Source organism: Mastigoproctus giganteus, chromosome 7 (genome assembly GCF_048544385.1).
Source record: "Mastigoproctus giganteus isolate SK-2022 chromosome 7, ASM4854438v1, whole genome shotgun sequence".
In the NCBI taxonomy this organism is placed as follows: Eukaryota; Metazoa; Arthropoda; class Arachnida; order Uropygi; family Thelyphonidae; genus Mastigoproctus; species Mastigoproctus giganteus.
In genome coordinates this window covers 38,971,066-38,995,782 of record NC_143581.1, presented here as the reverse complement: position 1 = coordinate 38,995,782, position 24,717 = coordinate 38,971,066, and the positions used below count along the sequence as shown (strand labels likewise).

At 37.9% G+C, this 24,717-nt stretch overlaps 1 protein-coding gene across 1 annotated transcript in view; it reads left to right on the top strand.

Annotated features, from left to right (window-relative positions):
- Positions 1 to 24,717, top strand: part of LOC150082830 (uncharacterized) — a 148,627-nt gene that overhangs the window by 96,505 nt on the left and 27,405 nt on the right. The window contains exons 4-6 of the mRNA XM_090378293.1: positions 7,418 to 7,607; positions 13,714 to 13,762; positions 23,123 to 23,325. Of these exons, the coding sequence (XP_090234419.1) occupies positions 7,418 to 7,607; positions 13,714 to 13,762; positions 23,123 to 23,325 (442 nt within the window). The remainder of the gene's footprint in view (positions 1 to 7,417; positions 7,608 to 13,713; positions 13,763 to 23,122; positions 23,326 to 24,717) is intronic.

Here is a 24,717-nt window from a genome sequence, read left to right as displayed (position 1 = left end):
TCTGAATTGTTTTGATTGCTGTGTGTATGATTTCAAATGACATTGAATGTTCTACTGCAGCAATATTACCATAATTGCCAACTCTGTTTGTTATTTGGTTTTTAGGAGCATTAGCAACTAAAGCCCTATTGCTTCGGGGATATGCAGTGGTCATTCCCTGACCTTTCCGCATCCTCCGTATTTGGTGGTCACGGGCTCGAACACCAGTCTAATCAAGAAGCGTGTGCTACGCACTGCTGCTCCTGCCCACCTGGCTACAGAGGTGCCAATTACCAACTCTCTGGGTTTACAATGGAGTCGGTCTCTTTTTACTCAGTTTGATCCTTCTCTGTCTAATCTTCTCAATTAAAAAAATTGATTTTTTAAAAAAAATTTGTGACTTTCTGCTTATTTTTCTTAATGAATTGACTGTCAGGTGTGCTGTGGATAGTCTACATTGCAAAATAGAAACGTGCAGTGTTGTTCTCTATGTACAGTCATTTCTTAGTACTTCTGTAGTGAGAAGCTAATTAACAATGTCTTTGAGTATGATGTCAAAGAAATATGACGTAAAATATCAGAAGACTATATGTAATATTTTTTTCATGTATTGTAAAATCTGAAAAAAGTAACACATTTGCCTTGTGCACCATATGTAGATGTGATTTTTCATCTTTAAGCAGTGAGGAAATGCAGTGTAATCAGACATCTGTAAACAAATAAGCATTAATAACAGCATGCAATGCATAGAAAGAAATGCAAAAACATGCTGCATTTCATGGTGACAATGATATCACACATGCTGAATATTTATTTGCATCATCTTCTGTTATGCTGGTCATGTAGCTGATTGTTCAATAGCAAAATAGTGAAAAAATGCAGTTGTAGAAGAACAAAAACAACAGGCATTATTAGTGAAATTGTACAGATGCAGCAAGAAGGGGTAGTGATGGCTCTGAAAAATGGGCCATTTTCAGTTGCTACAGATGGCAGAAATCAAAGTGATTCCAAGCTATATTCGATTGTGGTAGCCTTTTGTAATTATATATAAAAAAAAAAGTCAAATCAATTGCAGTTTGTTCTTGTCAGCCAGCACTGGACAGTGACTGTACAGTGTACAACATTGGATATCATCTTCTGAACAACCTGGAATTCCTTCAAAAACTTTTCTTTTCTTTTTTTTTTTTTTTTTATGTAAACCCCAAACACGAGAGGTATTAGAACCTATAGTACTTAGTACCGTGCTTGGGTTGGAGGTTGAGAAGACGAAAGAAGATATTTGTTGACATTGGACTTTAACTTCTGTGGACTGTAATTTTCAGGAAATATGTATGAAGGAAGGTTGTTCCAGAAAACAGCAGTTGAATGAATAAACGAGGAAGATGAAAAGTTGGTTCTGTGAGTTTGAAGTTGGACAGTAAACGGATGTTGGCTGGTGGCGGAACGTGTTCGGACTGTTTTGAAAGAGAGAGAGAGAGAGAGAGCGGGAATTATAGAAACCAATTCAGAAGAACAGTGCCCATGGAAGTATCTGTAGAAGAGGCATGCAGCAGAAACAGTACATCTATGAGACAGCAAGTAGAGACTTTATTAATGATGAATCATTAATTAACCTAACTACCCTCTTCTAAATGGAATCAAGAAGCCTGAGAGAGGTTTTGGGGGCACCACCCCAGATGTGGGAACAATATTCCATGGTTGGGCGAATTAAAGAGTGAACAGCTGTTTGGAAGAAAAGTAAAGACGAGAGCAAAAGAGAAAACCAAGTTTTTTAGATGCAGAGGAAGCAATATTTGTAATGTGCTTGTGCCAAGAGAGATTAAAAGTCAGGGTAATCCCCAAAAGAGATATATCATTTTGCCTAGAAATCGGAGTGTCACTAAAGATAAGCATAGGAGTAGAAGAATCCTTTTTGCGAGATATAAGACAAGACTGAGTTTTAGAAGGATTGAAATCACTAAGTTGTCTTTGCCCCACTGGAGAATTACCTGAACATCGGCATTTAAGGAATTGGTAGCAGATTTTCAAGAAGTTGAAGCTGATTGAGAAGGACAAGGTTTCTCAAAATGGAAAGTGGAATGCAATGTGCTATCATCGGCAAAATTATGGATAGGATTTCCAGTCAATGGAAGAAGGTCATTAATATACAAGAGGAAAAGAGTGGGAGAAAGAACTGAACCTTGGGGGACACCGGTATTAGTGGAGAAGTTAGAAGACAGAGAGCCATCTACCATCACCCTCAGTGAGCGATCAGAGAGAAAACTGGATAACCAATCACTAAAAACAGTTGGCAAACCATAAGATGGAAGCTTGTTTAGAAGACCTTTATGCCAAACACGATCGAAAGCCTTTGAGATGTCAAGAGCAACTACTTGTGTTCCACCGAACCGTTCCATTGAATTAGTCCATAAATGGGTAACATAAGCCAGAATATCACCAGTGGATCAACACTGACGGAATCCATACTGGCGATCGTCGATCAGACAGAAGGTTTCTAGGTAGTTTAAGAGTTGGTGGTTAATTTTCTCCACTACTTTAGAAAGAGTAGAAGTAATTGCAATGGGACGATAATTGGATGGGAGGGATTTGTTACCCTTTTTAGGAACTGGCCGGATATGAGCAAATTTCCAAGCAGAAGGAAAAACACCTTTGGAATAAGAAAGTGAAAAACGCTGCAAAGAATAGGAGTAAGTTCAGGAGCACAGGTTTTGAGAACAAGTGGAGAAATACCATCAGGACCTGGAGCTTTCTTAGCATCAAGATTCGTCAAAATCCTTCTGACATCCTTTTGACAGAAGACCACAGGAGGCATTGAATGGAGTGTGTTGGGAATGGTGGGAGCTGTTTTACCAAGATCATTAATACACGAGTTGGAAAAAAAATGGGATGCTAGCAGATCAGCTTTATCCTTGGCTGAAGTGATAACAGAACCATCTGGTTTGGACAGAGATGGAGCAGAGATGGGCAAAAGTTGTGGCAATAGCTTTGACACGAGACCAGAATGCTCGGCTACCATTAGAGCAAGAAGCAAGTTTTCTACTCTTAGTCTGTTCAAACTCTAGTTTTTACTGATTAATAACTGCTTTACAATTGTTGCGAGCTTTGGTGTACGGAAAAAATTAAACTGAAGAATTAGAAACAAGCCAGTTACGATATGCAACATTCTTCTCTTGAACAGCTTTAGCACATTTATTGGAAAACCAGGGTTTAGATAAAGTACGAGATTTTAAAGTGGAGTGTGGTATAAAGTATTCCATTCCTGCAAGAATAATTTCACTGACACGATCTGAGCAAATGTTGACATCAGAAGTTTTGAAACAGTAATCAGACCAAGGAAAAGAAGAAAAGAAGTCTCGCAGGTCATCCCATTTTGCATTCTTGTAATGCCAAACAACACGAGGTTGGGAATAGCCATGAGATAAAGGTTCCATTGGAGAAGAGACAATCACCAAGTTGTGATCTGAAGTGCCTAAAGGATCTCTCACTTCGACCGTGTACTTAGAAGGGTTGTTTGTGAGAAAAAGATCAAGCGTGTTGGCTCTATGATTAGAATTGTCCGGTATTCTTGTAGGTAAATGAACAATCTGTGCAAGGTCATTAGTAATTGCAAAAGTCTCGGCATCTCGAACAGCTGGGTCGGTGTTACTAGAAAACGGAAGCCAGCTGGAGTTGTGAACCTTAAAATCACCAAGGAAAATTACCTCACTGTTAGGAAAGTTGGACTGGAGAAATTCAAGTTGCAAAGAGAGGAAGTCAAAGAGCTTCAAGTGATTAGTGGAGTTGGGAGAATGGTAGAGACAACAGATGAATTTGACACGATGAGGTAGAAAGAATTTAAGCCAGAGAAGATCAAAGAGAGGAGATTCTAAATTGCCAAGTCTCGACAGGGAATATCAGAACAGACACATGCAGATTCTAAATTGCCAAGTCTCGACAGGGAATATCAGAACAGACACATGCACAAGTAACACCTTTGAAGTGAAAGGAATCATACAGCGAATAATTTGGGCAACTGAGATGAGCAGTAGTTGAATCAACCGATAACTGAGATTCTGTCAGAAAAAGTACATGGGGTTTGGCAGACTTGAGACCACGTATATTTGTGAAATGAATTAGGAAGTGCTTGGGAGGTTTAGATCTTTTCGCAGATAAGCTTACTCTATTAGTTTGACAATTCATGGTGTATTCAATAGTAAGAAAAAGTGGGTGGGACATGCTGTATGAAGTAATGAAATTTTTGGATATGGCGTACACATGGTAAGAATATACCCAGATCCTAGACATAACGTGGCCTCGACAATGCTCCCCGCATACACACTACTCAGACTCCCTCCAGTCACTATCTGGCAGATTAGAGGTAGCAAGGTTATACACTAGTTGATCCAGAAGCCTCCTAGAGAGTTACTAATAGGTTCGGTCCGGTGTACTAACTAGTGGCCGGCCTGCGAACACCATTTTAGAGCTGTACCCTCGAAATGTAAGGAATGTTGGATCTCACCACGAATCATACTGCACGATGGAAGAGATAGGGAAGGGTTGAAACTGGATGAAACTTAGTGTTAATAATGTGCGTGTTATGGTAATCCTTAAAAATTGGAGTAGTAAGGGTATTAAAAGAGGAGATTGAGCACTTGGCGGTAATACATTGACTTTGTGATCTTATTAACTTGCGTGCTGAAAAGGAATCTGCATGCCATCCTGTAAAAGTAAATAAATACTTGGTAGAAATTTACCACCATCCAGAAAGAAGTTATAAAAAGGAAAGATAGATTTAAATCTCAACTGATACATAATACTGAATAAAAAAAAAAAAAAAAAAAAAATTCAAGCTTGTGTGTACATGTTGGCTGTCTTTGGTTAAATGTGTAACTAGATGGCAACAACCTTTGACAAGTCTATTTAAAGATGTTGGAAGCAGCAAGAAAAGCAATATGAGCACTTTTCAGAGTTACCAATTGAAAAGCACAACAAGCAGTCACTAGTGAGTGCGCTTGATGCACATTTAGTTCTGATACAAGTGAAGACAAGTTAATGGCTCCTGAAGAAACAAAACTTCCAAATCAGACTTCTCATGAAAGTAGTCCTAAGAGGCCCAGCAAGGTTGATAAATCTATTATTCTGCACAAGTGCCATATTATTGCCACTTTTGTAGAAAGTATGTTCATAATCCTCTCTCCCCCTCTCTCCCCGATTGAATAAAGCACTTTGCTTGTTTCTGTCAGATATTATGCTAACATTTGGAAATCCAAACATAGATCTTCAATCCAACATATCTCACATGCATGTACTGAGGTCATTATATCTACACATGTTGAAGAATATTATTGCAAATTTATTTTACCAACAGTTTTCAAATCTTTCCCTTCCATTTTGGAAATTGATTACCACAGCAGACTAAACCAAAAGGATGATTCTGACTTGGTCATGGGCATTTATGCTACCAGGGTTGTGGAGATGCTGAAACAAGAGAAAGTTCTGTTCTTTTGCTTGGTTCAGAAGTACTTTATGGCTGCATGTGGCTACATGCACAAGTTCCCATTGAAAAATGTTGTTCTTATTAATGCCAAGTTAGCACAAATTTGATCAATTGGTGTTACATCATTTCCAAATTTCAAATTTTTTGTGGACAAGAGTCTGGTACTCCTTAGTGTTGTTAAAGATAAAGAAATAGATGAAGCATATTTGATGTTTGCAGCATCAGTTCTGTCAGTTTCGGTGTGAGAAGCTATCAGAGGCTATTATGAAATGAGACAAAATTGACGTACATGGGGAACTGACGAGTGCACAAAGGAGAGCTTGAAATATAACAGATTATCCATGTCAAGCTTGGCATTTTAACAGTTCCTCATAGCAGTACTGAGTGTGAGAGACTATTTAGCCAGTTTATAGAAAGAAAAACTGTTCAGAACTTCTCTTTCTAGTGAAGCTTTGGAAATGCCCTGACACCCAAGCCTAGACATCATGGCCACTGTTATGAACAAAACTTATTTGACTCTGCATTTCTTAAGAGGGAAAAGTTAGCAACAGTATCTTTCTTGAAACAATCAAAATCATTTAATCTCTGATAGAACATCTAAACAGAAATTGTAGAAGTCTATTGTACTGGTAAGCATATTCATTTTACAAAAAAAAAAAAAAAAAAAAAAGGGGAAAAAAAAGTGACTCTTGGTAGTTGTCTTATTTAGGTGGCACCTGTGTTCTGTCCTTGCCATGATGATGACTGTAAGAAGGCAAATGTGAGAGTTGTGCTATGTGTTGTTTCCAGATGCCCCTAAATAAAATAAAATAAAATAAAAAGTGTATTTGTGTATATATAAGTACAACAGGTGTGCAGGTGGGCTGAGTATATGTAGAGCATGTGATGTTCTGGCAGGATTCATTGCAGAGAAGCACAGAGTTTTCCTCCCTCCCCCCATCTAAGGTTCCATGGTCCTATGATTTTGCTCCCCCACAATCCCTATTTCCCTTCCTAACTCTCTTCCCAAACTTCCCCTGGTGGACCCTATCACCATAAACTTTTTTTTTTTTTTGCTCCTCCCTGTGGAGGGTGGCTCCCTCCATTTTTTTTTTTTTTTTTTTTTTCTGGGCCCTCCCTGCCAAGCTCAGGTGCAGTCAAGGTGCACCCCTGCCAAAGACTTTACATACTCCATAGTACACCAGTCTGCCTCCACTGGGCCATGGATGGACAATGTGTGAGATCTGACTAGGGGACCAGGATAAATGGCTGGAAGTGTCAACACAACCCAAATGCTTCCAAGTTAATTTATTATTCAGGTACACTATTTATCAGTATATTGCATTTATGGATTTCACAATTAACTTAGAGAAAATAAGATTAATGGTTCTTCATGTGTGCTTTTTTTTTTCCCCCTCTCCTCTCTGTCTCCATCCTCCTCATATCAAAAGTGTGTTGTTGTTATTGTTATTTGGTTTTTAGGAGCATTAGCAACTAAGGCCATATTGATCCGGGGATATGCAGTGGTCAATCCCTGACTTTCCGTATTTGGTGGTCACGGGCTCGAACCTCTGTCTAATCAAGAAGCGTGTGCTACACACTGCTGCTCCTACCCACCTGGCTACGGAGGCGTGTGCGCTCGTTCGTTCGTTCCTTCCATTTCAGAACCATATAATTTGAGGTGTGTATCTTCATGGGTGGTTTACATTTGTGCAAATTGCATTTAATTGGTCTTTATATGCTAACTTTGCGTGCCTACCTGGAAACCCAAAGGTCGCAGGTTCGAATCCCACCTCGGGCTTGGATCAGAGTAGAAAATGCAAAAACTTTGGGAGGTGCAATATGGCCACAGAAGCCGATGCGCCAACAACTAACAAAAAATATATATATATGCTAACTTTGCAGTATTGATGAAATATTAGAGAAAAAATTATTTTTGTTATCTATTGATTTTAATAGTAATATTACATATTTATATTTTAGTTTTAGGAGTTATCTTTTCCCATTTGGATGATCTGTCATTATGGAGCTGTTCTCAGGTTTGCAAGAGATGGTACCAAGTAATGGAAGTTGAAGAAAGTCAGGAACACTGGAGGCATTATACAAGAAGAAGATGGCCACTTTTTAAGCCCACTTTCCTTGTGACCTCTTGGAGGAACATGTTTACGAAACTGTGAGTTGGATTTTAGTACAGAGCTTTTAATAATTAAATAGGCTTCTTTTATTTATTATTATTTTTTTTTATTTGTGATTATGATTATAATGGTTCAGCCAGTAGCTCAGTCAGTCGTATTCAAAACACTGTAAAGTTTGCTGTCCATATTAGCATTAATAGAGGCATATGATGGAAGAAAGCAAGCTTATATAGCATCAGACAAAAAAAAAAAAAAAAAAACCTTCCCATTTCATTCAGTCCAAATGCTTGTCTAGTAGGCGCCTCCGTAGCCAGGTGGGAAGGAGCAACGGTGCGTAGCACACGCTTCTTGATTAGACCGGGGTTCCAGCCCGTCACCACCAAATACGGAAAGGTCAGGGAATGACCACCGCATATTCCCAGAGCAATATGGCCTTAGTTGCTAATGCTCCTAAAAACCAAACAACAAACAAAGCTTGTCTAGTTTTGCCTTGAACTTATTTAAGTTTTTGACTTCCACTACAACAGATGGAAGTTTGTTCCAACTATCAACCACCTGCTGGCTAAAGGCAAATTTCCACACATCTATTCTACAATTGTCTTTCCTTAATTTTAATTTATGTCCCCTCAGGTGAGTAATCTGAGCAAACATAGGTGGTAGATGACTCTCATCGACCGGTGCAATACCACCACTTTGCTTATTGGGGGCTTGAAGTGGTTAAACCCATGTTTAGTCTCTAGGGCAAAGTTTCCGGCATTCTCTCCATACTTCTCTTTCAACCCATGCACAGTACTAAATACTATAGGTTTTGATACCTTTCGTGTTTGGGGTTTCCATAAAAAAAAAAAAGAATCCCATCAGCATTGAGCTTTCTCAACCCATTCAAAGCCTTATACACCTCAATTAGATCACCTCGCAGGTGCCTAGTCTCCAAACGCTGCAATTTGCAGAACTTAAGTTGTTCTTGGTAATAGCAACCCTTTGTTCCACTCACCAATCTCATTGCCTTCTCTGTACTCGTTCCAGCAGCTCTACATCCTTCCTAAAATTAGGTCTCCAGACCTGTAGGCAGTACTCAAGGTGTGGCCTGACAATTGCCTTATACAAGGGGACTATCACCTCCTTATCCCTGCTAGCATAATTTCTGTATATCATTGAAAAGACCCCATGAGCTACTCTTGAAGCCTGTCTGCACTGCTCAAAAAAACTTCATATCTGACTGCACTATTATCTGCAGGTCCTTTTCATTCTCTACCACTGTCAGTGTAGTACCACAGAGTTGATATGTTACTCTGGGGTTACTGCTACCCATATGCAGTGCTTTACATTTGTCAATGTTAAACCTCAGTTGCCACCTCTCAGCCCATCTTCTCAACTTTTCTAGATGCTGTTACAGTAGTATATTTTTATTACTGTCATTAACAACCTTGTGAACCTTCGTATAATCTGCAAACTTAGACATTAATCCTGATATACCTTTATCAATATCAATGATAAATACAGAAAACAATACTGGGCCCAAACCGAACCCTGGGGGCCTCCACTAATAACATTAGTTCACAAAGAGCAGTGTCCATTGATTACCACTCTGACTTCTCCTACTCAACCATCCTTTTATCCATTGTAGCAACTTACCCTTAATGCAATACTGCTCCAATTTGTACAGTAGTCTTCCATGTGCAACAGTATCAAATGCTTTCCTAAAATCCAAGTATACGATATCAAAATTATTTTTTGCATCCAGTTCCTTTGTGACCACATCATAGTATCCATTAAAATTTGTCAGACAAGGCTTCCCCTTAAGAAATCCATGCTGTCTCTGAACTATAACTGCAGTCTTGTGTAGATGATCCTGCAGTGCTTCTTTAAACAGACTCCATTATTTTCCCTGGAACAGAAGTTAAACTAACAGGTCGTGTTACCCTTTGTGAATTGGGGACACATTTGCACATCTCCAGTCCATGGGGATCTCCCCTGAGTCCAAGGAAGCTTCAATAATTATGGTTAAGGGTTTGCTTACTTCCTTTGTTGTCTTCTTTAATATAACGGGATAGATCCCAATTTGAACAATTTCTCCTACACTTTGCTCTCGTTTATTTCAAAATCATTTAGATCCCTGCTAGAGTTTGATAAGCTTCTGACTTCCACTTCCCTACAGACTTCCTCTTGTGTGAATGTAGATGCAAAATACTCATTCAGTTTGTCAGCTACCTCAGCAGGTTTATCAACAATCGAACCGCCAATATCAAGTGAACAATGTGATTCATCCCCTTCCTTCTAGAGTTTACATAAGTAAATAAGTCTTTGATGTCCTTTGCCAAAGATTTCTCATAATCCGCCTTCGCTTGCCTAATGTGACTTGATTACGAAACGACCTCAACCTATTCTCAGACTTTAAATGGGTGAGAAGTTCGGCTTGCTTCACTCGAAGCCTGGGTGAAAGGATGTGATTGCCCAGTGGGTCACTTTTGGTAAGCAGAACTGGCGCTGTGGGATGAACCAAAAGCCAGGTTATGGCACCTGATGCGAAAAATGCACCAGAAGAAAAATGCACTGGATTCATATAGGCGACACAGAAGCCTATGATAGATATAAACTAGTCTGTAATCAAGTCACAAAAGAAGTTAGGCAAGCGAAGGCAAAGGATGCTAAGAAAAACAGCAAAGACTTCTTTAGTTTTATAAACTCTAGAAAGAAGGGAATGAATCAGATTGATCCACTTGATATCGATGGTTCGACTGTTGATGATCCTACTCAGATAGCTGATAATATGAATGAGTATTTTGCATCTACATTCACACACGAGCAGTTATTAAGGGAGAAAAATGGCAGAAGTTCATCAAACTGTAACAGGGTGCTTAATGATTTCGTAATAACTGAGAGCAAAGTGAATGAGAAATTGTTGAAGTTAAACATAAGAAAAGCACCTGGGGTGGATGGGGTCTATTCAGTTATATTAAAGGAGGTGGCAAAGGAAGTAAGCAAACACTTGGCCATAATTATGAGAGCATCCTTGGACTCAGGGGAAGTCCCCACAGACTGGAGATGTACAAATGTATTGCCAATTCACAAAGGGGGATCTAACGAGAAGGGGAACTAATGAGACTCGTGGCAGAGAAAAAAAATGCATGGTATGCATATAAATTACCAGGTCTCTCATCAGGTGCCGTAACCATCAGGTTACGGCACCTGATGCGAGATCGAGTGCTGTTACTCACACTTCCCTTTTCAAGGGAAGTGTGAGTAACAGTGACCAAATATAAGAAAGAAGCTGAAGATTTTGGATTTCAGTATGTTTGAAGATGCAGCTGAAGAGTCAAAAAGTTAAGAAGATGAAATCGAGAAATATTGATATAGATCACATTGAACCTAATGATTTACCCAATTGGTGGAGAAACCATGGACAGGAATTAAAGTTTCTATTGAGAATTGCCAAACATGTACTTTGTGTATCTCCCACCAATGTAAGCAATGAAAGAAATTTTAGTGCATCCAGGCTCACTATACAGGATCATTGAACCTCTTTAAGTATGAAAGTGCTGATTCCATTTTGTTTCTATACAAGATGGAACAAAAGGCACCCAAAGGATGTTCAACTTGACAGTACATTGATTGTGTGTAGTTGAGAATTTATTTAACCCTTCATTTATTTTCTGTTAAATGTTTGCAACTCCTTGTTTATTTTTAAATAATTTTTTATGGATTTTTGTAGCAGGCCACAACAGAAATAAGTGAGGGAATCTTTTTGTTTTTATTGCACCACCTTAAATTGTAAGCAGTTACAAAATTGGTTAGTGTTGCAATGTTCTTTCACAGATGCTGAGTTCGGGGAATCCCCTGAGCTGCATTACAGTTAACACTATATCCCTTTTTGGTGAACCATACCTTTGGTATCCTTGTCCAAGAGCTGCTCAGAGAGCTCTACATTATGGTAGACAATGTTGTCCAGTCACCAATGCAACTACTTCCACCTTGGCATGCTCGACTACCATCATGCGGCTTTTTCATCGAAAATTGGGGTAAGGCCACCACCCTACCATCTGTCTACTGACAACCCTATGCTGCCTACCATGCCCAGTACCCTGACTTCTTGCCTGTCTTTACTGATGATGCCTACTGGGCTAGCCAGGTGGATAAAGTGCTTGCCTGGCAACCCAAAGGTCGCGGGTTCGAATCCCGCCTCTGGCTTGGATCACAGTAAAATACAAAAACTTTGGGAGGTGCATTATAGCCACAGAAGCTGATGCGCCAACAACTAAAAAAAAAAAAAAAATTACTGATGGCTCGAAGTCTGAGTCGTCTGCCGGATCTTCTGCCATCTTCCCAGATCACAGTATGTGGGAAGATGTCCCATGAATGCAGCATATATACAGCTGAGTTGTATGCTATACAATTAGCCATGGGCCACATTAAAACTCACAAGTACCAAAGGTATATGGTGTATACTGACTCTCTAAGTATAGTGCAGGCTTTATCAAGGACAAAGTATAACCCTCATCCATTCCTGACCTGAATCCAGCAGACATTACATTCTCTTTCTGAGTGTTCATACGACCTTCTTTTCTGCTGGATTCTAAGCCACACTGGGATCAGAGGTAATGAACTGGCAGATGTGGTGGCCAGATCATTAGAACCCCACAACACTCATTGCCTGTTAGTCCCCTATACAGACTACAGGCAGGTGATCACCTTATGTTACCCTCCCGATGGCAACAATCTTGGCATGGGCCAGACACAAACAAGTTCTATCACATAAAGCCTGTAATCCGCAACTGGCAGTCTAGTCCGAGCAGGAATCGCAAAGAGGAAGTTGTGTTCTAGCTCAGCTCTGCATAGGACAGTCATCTGATGCATGCTTTTCTGCTGAGGGCTTATGACTGTCCTATGTGTGAGCATTGTGACACCATTTTAATTGAAACATGTCCTTATTGACTGTCCTAGATTTTTAAATGCTTGCCATTTATGTTTTAGCACTTTTAACCATCTGACTAAGCCTTATATACACTCAGTTGGATTTTAACTGACAAAGATGGATATGTCTGCAATTTTTAGCTTTTTAAAAATCACAAACCTTTATGCCCATGTATAAATGTTTTTAGTACATATATATATTTCTGTTTTACCTGAATTTATTTTTATCTAAATTTACTTGTCTTTTAGCCATTTGTATATACTGATATATTATTTTTAAATATTGGACTTGGTACATCATGACCTTAGTTGCCTTTGCACCATAAAAACCGAAATCAAATCAGGATCACTGCCTCCTTGAAGAACTAGGTGCTGTGGGTGTCCCCCCCCCCTTTTTTGTGTGTGTTTTCTTAAGTGAGTGTCTATATTCACCCGTTAGGTTGGTGTTAATGGTAGTTTTTTTTTTTTTTGTATAATTTCAGGCTCCAGTTGCACCACTTTTTTTTTTCCTTGCAGCATTCTGTGCTCCTTGGGTGAATATATAGACATGTCTGTTTTGTAATCTTTATTTATTGATTTATTCTCATTAGGTAATTTGAATATTTTGATTTTTTTTTTTTTTTTTTTTAATTTTAGGTAGCAGTCAGCATTTCTTCAGCATTAATTGTTGCAGTTTGCAACAATTCTTTTAATGCAGTATAACATTGTTTATTTTTCATTTTTAGTAATTAATTTTCATTTAATGGCTGAAGTCAGCTTGTGTACAGTTGGAATTCTTTAATAAAGTGTTTTTTCAAGATAGTCTTTAATCTGTAAAATCAACTAAAATATACCTTGTAAATGGACATCACACTGTAAAGAAGTTTCACTGGACAAGGGGCTGCCTCCATAACCAGGTGGGCAGGAGCAGCAGTGTGTAGCACATGCTTCTTGATTAGACTGGGGTTTGAGCCTGTGACCACCAAATACGGAAGATGCAGAAAGGTCAGGGAATGACCACCACATATCCCCAGAGCAATATGGCCTTAGTTGCTAATGCTCCTAAAACCCAAATAACAATAACTGGACAAGGATCTGGTAGGGAGGACATGAACTCTTATGTTATAATTTATTAAGATCTGATTGAATTTACAAATTTGCAAAATATAATTGGTTTTTAATTTGAAAATAAATCATTATAATTCAAATTTTTATACCTGTTGTCTTTATTTTCAAATTTATCTATATTTGCAGTGCCCAAAGTGCCCCCTGTCTGCTCTGTCTTCACCAGATGTCAGAACAGGTAAGAAATTATTTTTTATTAAGAAATTATATTTCAAAATTTAGAGAATGATAGGCTTGTGGAGTTAATGTAATAAGGCTATAATGCAATTTGTATTTTAAATAAATAAAATACAAATTAAATAAGGATATTAAAAGAAGTTAAACAGAATGAATATGCTACTAAACAGATTGCTATATACCAGCAGTCATTTCTGTCCAGCAGAACCTTGAAATGTAACTAACTGTATTTAGTGTATATTAATACAATGGCACTTCAATAAATATTTTAAAACTTACATAGCCTAACAGTGTATTTAATTTTAACTACTTCTAATAGCTAACCACATGTCATGTCATCCCAATTTCAGACACAGATATTTGTTTCTAACAATCTTAAAGGAAAGGATAAGGATAAGAAAGTCATATAACGTAACTCGGAGATAACATTCAATACCGAAATACATATATAGTGTTATAACTGCATTGGGATATAAGTTTAGGGTTATATTTTGTATTGGAATTTTATTGAACTTGAATAGAAATCGTGGCTCAGACCAGAGCAGCAAAGCAAAAGGCTCAAACTAATGGAGGTGCTGTGGCTCAGGAGAGAACTGAGGGGGAGAGGAGCAGTTGTCCTCTGAATCACAGTCTATTGAAATGCACCGCTTGTTTGATGTTTGTGGAGCAATCAGGAATGGGACATGATATTGCCAAGGGGAATGTCTTTGTGTGTATGATGTAAGGGGTGCAAGGAAATCAGGCGCCATCCCAGCATTGTTATGGGCTTATATGAGAGCTTGAAGGACAGGGTGGATATCCTTGAAAGATTTAAATTGAGGACCCATCAAGCTCTCAGCTGCCCACATCAATGCAAGAGCTTGCACTTGAACATCAAGCAACACAGTGGTAAGCACCAAGGCTGAATGTGCTGGTCCCAAAGGAACTAGTTGTTGTAGGTGCCTATTGTCAGGGAAATGGGAAATATATTGTGCAAGAAGGATAGATGGAACAGGACCAGGGTATGTCTGCCAGGGGCAAAAGTTGATGACGTTGTAGAGCAGATATCATCTTTTAAGGGCACAAAGGGTGATATTGTTGTACACGTTGGTACTAATGATATTAAGAGTAGGAGACTGGCAGAATTACATAACAAGTACAATTCAATGCTGAAAAAAAGCCGCGAGTTAGGGTTGAATTTGAAAGTGTGTGCAATTCTGCCCAGACACGATAGGAGGGAGTATATGATGAGAACCTTGTCGATCAATTTGGCCCTGGAGAGATTGTGCATGGCTCAAGGGGTAGAATTTTTCTCAGCCTGGTCTGTGCTTGTTAACAAGAGAAACTGCTTCTACAGGGATGGGATACACTTAAATAGAAATGATGCAAATATATTTGCTGATGCTATCGAGGCAGAGTTAGATGGGTCGGAAAACTGCTAGCTTGGGGGGGGGGGATACACGGATTAATAGATTAACAGTAGCCGCTGGCAGAGGTAAAAGTGATTCTTGCACTACTTCTATTGAAATAAAATTGAGCAGCAGCCTGGAAAGCAAGGCAATGGGGATTTCCAGGACTGCTGGGAGTCATATGGAACAAGTAAATACATGGGCTGTGTTACGGTAACTAAGAGTAGAAAGAGGTGCATGTGTACTTGCATGTACACCAATGCTAGGAGTATAGTTAATAAATTTGATGAGCTTGAAGTGCTAGTCAAGACATCAAAGGCGAATATTGTTGGGATATCAGAGACATGGTGTCGCACAGACATAAGCAGTGCAGAACTGGAATTTGAAGAGTACAATATGTACAGAAAGGGAGGAGGGGTTATGCTGTTAGTTAAGAAACACATAAAATATAAGGAAGTGCATCCAGTTGATGTTGGTGGACAATGCAATGTTGAATCTCTTGGGTGTGACATAAGCACTGAGAAGTATTCCACAGAAAGGAACATAATGATTGAAGGAGCAGTAATTGAAAAGGTGGAGTCATATAATTATCTGGGACAAGTTATTAGCTGTAATAATGATAAATGGCTGGAAGTCAAGAGATTTTGGATGGATAGAATTCAGAAAATATAGTCACATACTGAAGAGCAATATCCCAGTTTGTCTGAAACGTAAAATAATGAACCAATGTATACTCCCCGCCATGACTTATGGAAGTGAAACTTGGGCACTCGCCAAAAAGATGGAAGAGAAGCTGAGAACTACACAGCGAAGAATGGAACGAATTATATTGGGAATCAGACTGTTAGATAAGAAGAGAAACACGTGGATTAGACAGCAAACTCAAGTAAAGGACATTCTTATCAAAACCAAAGAACTGAAATGATCTTAGGCAGGACACATAGCTCGAAGACATGATGACAGATGGACTAAGAATATATCAGAATGGTACCCAAGAGGAGCTAGAAGAAAACCTGGAAGACAAAGGCGGAGATGGATAGATGAAATTCATGAGTTTTTGGGTAGTAAATGGAAGGCCAGTGCTCAAAACAGAAGGAACTGGAAAGTTGCTGGATGGCCTTCATCCTGCAGTGGATTGAAAATGGCTGATGATGATGATGAAACACTGGGAAAGGAAAAATGAGAGTAGGTATGTGTTATAGGCCAAATGAATCTGATGAGTATAATGAGCAATTGTGCAGAGAAATAGAATGGGCCAGTAAATCAGGATGTCTTATAATGGGGGATTTTAACTTCCCAGAGATTGACTGGAATTTGTGGGTTGGTCTCACACAAACACATTAGCAAGGCTTTTGTGGATTTATTGAATGATTGTTTTCTACAGCAGCATGTTCAGGAGGCAACTAGAGGGCGTAATACTTTTGATCTGATTATCAGTATTTATTCTTCCTGCATTAAGAATCTGCAGATAAAGGAACCACTAGGTGGCAGTGATCACAGTGTGCTGAAGTGGGATTTACTCAGAGATAACTACCATCAGGGGTAAAGGGAAGGGTTTTTGCTTTCGTAAAGGCGACTACAGTGGTCTGAGACAGTATTTAAATTCTATACGGTCGGACCAACTGATGATGTTACCAACAGCAAATTCAAAATAGGAAGCATTCAATGAATTAATCTTGGAAGCTACTAGGCTTTTCATACCAACAAAGAAATATTGTTAGAGATTTAGGCCTGAATGGATGTCGGATGAACTAATTAGACATGTGACAGAGAAGAAAAATGCATGGGATATATTTATATATATATATATATATATATCCCATGTGACACAGAAGCCTATGATAGATATAACCTTGTCTGTAACCAAGTCACAAAGGAGGTTAGGCAGGCAATGGCAGATTACGAGAAATCTTTGGCAAAGGATGCAAAGAGTTCTTTACTTATGTAAACTCTAGAAGGAAGGGGATGAATCAGATAGGTCCACTTGATATCGATGGTTCAGCTGTTGACGATCCTGCTCAGGTATCTAACAAACTAAATGAATATTTTGCATCTACATTCACATATGAGGAGTTATTTAGGGAGAGGAATGCCAGAGGTGTATTAAACTCTGGTAGCAAGATAGATATTCTGGTAATAACTGAGAGTAAAGTGGAGGAGGAATTGTTGAAGATAAACATAAGAAAGGCACCTGGAGTGGATGGAATCTATCCACTTATATTAAAGGAGGCAGCAAAGGAAGTAAGCAAACCCTTAGCCATAATTATGAGAGCTTCCTTGGACTCAGGAGAGGTACCCATGGACTGGAGATGTGCAAATGTGACCCCTATCCACAAAGGAGGATCAAAAGGAGACAGGTAATTACAGACCTGTTAGTTTAACTTCTGTTCCAGGGAAATTAATGGAGGCACTGAGGTTAAAATGGAGGTTAAAGAAGCATTGCAGGATCATCTAGACAAGACTTCAGTTATAGCTTGGATACAGCATGAGTTTAAGGAGAAGTCTTGTCTAACCAATTTGATTGGATACTATGATGTAGTCACAAAGGAACTGGATGCAAAGAATAATTTTGATATCATATATTTAGATCTTAGAAAGGATTTTGATACTGTTGCACATGGAAGACTGCTGCACAGATTTGTGGTATTGGAGTGTGGTATTGGAGGCAAATTGCTGCTATGGATAAAGGGATGGTTGAGTGGGAGAAGACAGAGTGGTAATCAATGGACACTGCTCTTTTCGTGGACTAATGTTATCAGTGGAGTTCCCCAGGATTCAGTGTTGGGTCCATTGTTGTTTTCTGTATTCATTAATGATATTGATGATGGTATATCAGGCTTAATGTCCAAATCGAAGGCCGGCAGGGTTGTTAATGACAGTATGCTGCTGCAACATAATCTGGAAAAGTTGAACAGATGGGCTGAGAGGTGGCAACTGAAGTTTAACATTGACAAATGTACTGCATATGGGAAGCAGTAACCCCAGAGTAACGTATCAACTGTGTGGTACTAAACTGGTAGCAGTAGAGAGTGAAAAGGACCTGGGGGGTAATTGTGCAGGCAGATATGAAGTTTTCTGATCAGTGCAGACAGTCTGCAAGAGTAACTCATGGTGTCTTGTCAATAATATAGAGGAATTTTTCTCGCAGGGATAAGGAGGTGATTATCCCCTTGTGTAAGGCAATGGTCAGGCCACACCTAGAGTACTGTATACAGGCCTGAAGGCCTCATTTTAAGGAGGATGTAGAGCTGTTGGAACGAGTTCAGAAAAGGGCAACAAGATTAGTGAAAAGAACAAATGGTTGCTCTTATGAAGAAAGGCTTAAGTTTTGCAAATTACAGTGTCTGGAGACTAGGCACCTGTGAGGTGATCTGATTGAGATGTAGAAAGTCTTGAATGATTTGAGCACGCTCAATGCTGATGGGATTCTTCCTCTTGCTCAGAATAATCACCTAAGAGGGCATAAATTCAAATTGAGGAAAGACGGTTGTAGGATAGATGTGTGGTAGTTTGCCTTTAGCCAGTGGGTGGTTGATTGCTGAAACAAACTTCCATCTGTCGTAGGAGTTGATAGCTTAAATAGATTCAAGGCAGAACTTGATAAACATTTGGAGTGAGGGGATGGGTGAAATAAGGTGTTTTTTTTTTTTTTTTGGATGATGCTATATAAGCTTGCTTTCTTGCATCATGTGCCCTTGCTAATGTAATGAAATTAAATGAAAGGAATAAATTAGTAACATAGTAACATTTTTTTTTTTTTTTTTTTTTTTTTTGTAGAGAGTAGTGCCAGATCTGACTAGCTACATATCATCCCATTTTCAGATGATTAAGGATATTAAAAGCTTTACTTCACATTAAAGATAGATTACTCAATATGTAATAGGGAACATGTTAGCCTTCTTGACTATGTTCAACCAATAGCCCCTCCCAGAAGTCATCTCCAGCTTCTTATTCTCATGGCTTCAAGTCCTTTTCTACATCATTCATCCATCTTTTTTGGCCCGTCACCACCAAATACGGAGGATGCGGAAAGGTCAGGGAATGACCACCGCACCGGAGCAATATGGCCTTAGTTGCTAATGCTCCTAAAAACCAAATAACAACAACAACAACCATCTTTTTTGTGGTCTTCCTCTTGCCCTCCCTCCTCCCTCCAGGTTTCCATTTCATTATACTCTTAGTTGTTCTGCATAGTTTTAATATGTCGAAAAAAATAAATTTGGGTCAGTCATCCGGAGATGACTTTAAGTTCCGGAAATGAGGGAACCCCCCCCCCCCCAACTTCCCAGGTTTACAAAGGCAGCACATACCACCTTTTAAAATTATGGTGACCAGAGTTCTAAACTAGTAGATCAGATTCACTGATCCACTAGTTTAATTTGTTTTGAGACTGCTTATAGGATTAATTAAAAATCAAATAAAAAGAAAACATATTCTTTTATGCTGTTACATTTCAGTGTGTATATTTCGTAGAATTTTATTGTGAATTCTGCACTTTTCAGCCTTCAGTCTAGCTTTGAGCATTATTTAACTACTAGTTTTGAACAGGTCTGCACTGAACACAATGGCTTAATATTCCCTCTGATGAACTCAGCACTTGTAATTCATGCTCACTAGATTCTGTTGTGTTCTGACCCTTTTGAGCCATGGGTTCATCACTTGTACAGCCTGTGACATGTATGAGTGATGTCAAGGATCAGTGTAATAAGTAATCCTAGTTCACCTGATGATTGTCTCTTATGTGCCGGGTGGAAGGGGTGCATCAGTCTAAAAATGAAACTTGGTGCATTACTAGTGAAACTGAATCAGTGAAGAAATGGGTAGATGTCCTAGAAACAAAACTAGACATGTGTCAGGTATCTAGTGACCTGCCAGGTGATGTACAGACTCCTCTGGCTGACCGGGCTAGCCGGGTGGGTAAAGTGCCTACCTAACAACCCAAAGGTCGCGGATTCGAATCCCGCCTCGGGCTTGGATCAAAGTACTGCAAAAACCTTGGGAGGTGCATTATGGCCACAGAAGCCGATGGGCCAACAACTATCAAATTAAAAAAAAAAAAAAAAAAATATACAGACTCCTCTGGTTCAAAAAGAGTTCAAAGTTTTATTTGGAGGGCGCTCTGCTGTCAGGGAATTGGGCGACATTCTTCGCAATAAAGATAAGTAGACTAGAACCAGGAAATGCTTCTAGAGCAGATTATGAAACTGAACATAACTCCCCTTGTGGAGTAGAATTGAGAAATTTTGAAAGTACTAGAAAATATTCTCCTTCCCCTACCTTCATAAAATGTTAATGCAGGGGAATCCAAAATTTGCACAACTCAAACCAGTAATTCAAAATTTGTGATTTTCACATTAAAATCACATTAGCATTACTAGAGGCATATGGTGCAAGAAAGCAAGCTTATACAGCATCAGCCAAAAAAAAAAAAAAAAAACCCCTTCCCATTTCACCCATCCATTCACTCCAAGTGTTTGTCTAGTTCTGCCTTGAATTTATTTAAGCTGTCAACTTCTACAACGACAGATGGAAGTTTGTTCCAGCAATTAACTACCTGCTGGTTAAAAGCAAATTTCCATATATCTATTCTACAACTGTCTTTCCTCAGTTTGAATTAATGTCCCCTCAGGCAACTAATCTGGGCAAGAGGGAGAATCCCATCAACATTGAGCTTGCTCAAACCATTCAAGGCCTTATACACCTCAATCAGATCACCTCACTGGTGCCTAATCTCCAGACACTGCAAAATGCAGAACTTAAGCCTTTCTCTGTAAGAGCAGCCCTTTCTTCCATTCACCAACCTCGTCCTTCTCTGTACTCATTTACATTATACAAACTCCTAGCAACAAATGCAATCTGTAAATTTTTGTAGCTACCTGAAGACCAAGATATCTTGATGTCTTTAGGTAGCTCCATAAATTTGTCTTAGCTTCATAAATACATGTCATACAACGTAAGCGCCATTGAGCCTGTTAAATCATTTTTAGTACTTTTAGCATTTTCTGTTTTCACTTCAAAACTTGAGTTATCCAGAAGATGTTTACCTTGCAGTATTGATACCCCCATGCTGATAGATCCCTCAGTGAAATATCTATTGTGTGTTAATTGCAAGATCAAAGTTACTGGCTGTTCTTCTCTCTTTGCTAATTATATACACATTCTTATATGCAGTTTTGGAAGTCACAAGATATTGTTTATACACTAAACTATTTTTTGCCTTCCACTTTGTTTTGCTGGTTTTAGTGTAATGTAAACAAATATGTTTCTTGCTTGATGGTTATTGCTACTGCTACAGAAGTTACACTGTTTTATGTTTAATTATTTATATAAAATGGTTTCTTTTCTCATTTATTATTTTTGTTTATTTAACAAAATATATTAATGCATGCAAGTCTAATTTCCAATTTTCTTGTAATAAAAGTTTTATGAACTTGAAAATAGAAGTACCTAATAGTTTAATATTTATATTTTATGTTCATTGGATTTTTTTTGGTTTTTTTCAGTAGTGGTAATAAGTTTTATTTCATCGGAAATAAGTATAAAAAAATCATTTACATTTAATGATTATTGCAATCTATTCGTAAAAGGCTAGTAATAGTATACATGTAGAATTTAGAATAACCTGAAACTTGTTATTTATTTTTTTTTAAAGGAAAAAAAAAAAAAAATTTCAGGCATATCAGACCTGATGGTATTGTAATTGTAACAGTTGATAGCACCACTGCTCCTGGATTAAGATTTTTAAAACAGTAAAGTGATTTAATTATAAGTTTTAATACAGAGTTGTAAATTATCAAGGAAGTTAGTTAGTGGCATAGTTATGAGTATATAACAAAATTTTTAATCTTTTCAATACATTAAAAGGTGGAGTTATGCATTTTTACTTAGGTTTTTACGAAATTTGTTGATTTAACAATTTCAAAATTTCTATTCTGTTAATGACTGTCTTTCTCACTGACATAATTATTTCAGCATAAATCTGGTAAAGTAAATTATATTCAGTTGCCTTCTACTACTAGATAACAACTAAAAGATCATAAAAGGTTAACCATCATTCTTGTGAACTGCATAGTATCAAAGTGAATTGTAATAATGTTTTCAAAAAGTAATTATCTCTTAGATAACCAAAATAGTCTGTAATCAAGATTCCTTTGTTTATTTATTTTATTCTTTTTTAAATTCTTTTCTGGGTAATTCCATGATCTTGTATAACTAGATTAAATTTTTTAAAAATTATTTTATACTTAAATTGAGGTGTATAAGGCCTTGAATGGTTTCAGCAAGTTCAATGCTGATGGGATTCTTCCTCTTGCTTAGATTACACACTTGAGGAGTCATGAATTCATACTTATAGAAATTTATTTATTCTATAAAGTAAGGTTACCATTCCCCTCCTCACCCAGTTCACATCAAGGGATAAAATGGTTTTAACATAAAGCCATTTTATCCCTTGATGTGACAGAATAATAATAATTATTAAATAAATGAAATCATGAATTTATTTAATTTTCCATAAAGTTTTAGAGCATAAAGCTCCAGACTACATTACTTCTAAAAAGCTAGAAATTATAAAAATTGTAGTCATACCTTTAAAATAATTCATAAATTTATTTCTTCTGAGGCTTTAACTTCATGCAGCACCAAGGTCAAATTTACTATACCCTAGTTATCCTAGTTACCCCACTGATTCACACTAACATAGCAATAGCAATAAGCAGAATGTGTCATCATTGATCATTTTGAGATTGAATGGTTAGAATATTGACCTGGAAAGAGGAGTCACAAGTGCACAATGATTTGCATCCCTTGTGAATCACCTTTCCAGGGAAATTTTTTAAAAATTGGGTATGTGTCATCAATTCCAGGGATGTTTGGTAACCTTACTATAAAAGACAAAGTTTGGACTTTTGGGGGTGGGGATGAAATAGTGAACAATTGATTTAATTTCTGATACTAAATACCATTCATATTAGGCACAACCACCACCAGTAGATAGTTCATGGAGAACAATTAGGTTGAGGAATGAACTAAAATCATTGCACGCTGATCCTCCAGAAGGAATCGAAGCAATTCCACTTGACAAATCCTGTAGTCATTGGCAAGCCTCTATAACTGGCCCTGTTGATAGTCCTTATGAAGGTGGTAATTTCTTTCTCTACTTACAAATTCCTCACAGGTATGTTATGATTCATGTGCTATTGAAATATTAATGCAATATGTAATACAATCAAAAAGTTCCCAGACTAGCCATGCAGTACTGCAATCAATAAATTTAGTGCATTTTACTGTTGTCACATTGCAAGTTTCAACTTGCATTTACACATACTTAGAAATTTGTTAATCATTCATTATATAATTTTTTGCTGTATGCATTTGAAATATATTTATCTTGAATCAATTTCTGTATGGGAAAATATATTACATTTAGAACATCATGCAAATGTCAGATTTTGCTTACACCTTCTGAAACATTGGAAATGATGAGTCAAGTTTATGGAGATGATTTTTACTACTATGTTTGAATGGCATCAGAGGTTCTAAGAGGACAGAGAAAGTTTAGCAGATGGTGACCATGATGAAAGGCCTTTATTTGCTCTTAGGTCTTAAAAAAATTGAAATAGCCAGGCAACACATGTCAGCAGTGCTCTGTGACTGTTTATACACTTTAAGCTTTGAACATTTCACATGGAAGCAAGTAAAGTATGCATCATTGACTTGAAAATTGCTTCATTTGCCATGATCAAAAAAAAAAAAAATTGACAAGAGAAGTTAAATTACGTTGGGAGTGTATTTTTTGACCATCATGAATTCATTCCTCATAGTGCCACTGTGAATAAGGAAAGGTGTATATATAGGTATGCTGGCTGTTAGAAAAAATTTGGCAAAAGTGTCCAGAATGGTGACAGCAAAATATTGGAAGTTATTTCACTATGTACACTTGCACACTGCCCATTTTGCATGCAACAGGAGCTCACTTACAATACTGTTGTGTTAACACATCTCCCCCCATTAGTCTCCTGACTTCTTGCCATGCAATTTTCGATTTTGCCAAAAATTAAATAGTGTTTATGACAAGATGCTTCTGTAGTGAATAAGAGATTATTGATGCAACTCAGAATGCTGTCTGTGCTCTCCAATCAGAATTGCTCCAGTAATTGTACCAGTGACGACAAAAGTGCATTACTACTTAAGAAATACTTAAAAGTGGCTGTGTCTAGGTTTGGTTATTTCAATGCAAGTCTAGGAACTTTTTTTAACTGAATCTTATAAAGTACTTTAATTATAAAAGTACCTTCAAACCAACCAACCACTTGTGCTTGGTTATAAAACAAAAAGTGCTCTTTTTAATTGTAATTGTCATAAGGATATTGCTAAGTGTGTTTTCAGAAAATTATAATGAGATTGGCACATTATAATTTTCTGGTTGGTGGTCCAAATCTGTAGACGTGGACAGTCCAGAAAAGTGTGCAATGCAAGAATTCTCTCTATATTCTTCACTGGTTCCATTATATCATGATTTGGGGATATCTAGTATCAGCAAGTCTTCATTATATGCAGCAGGCCTTAT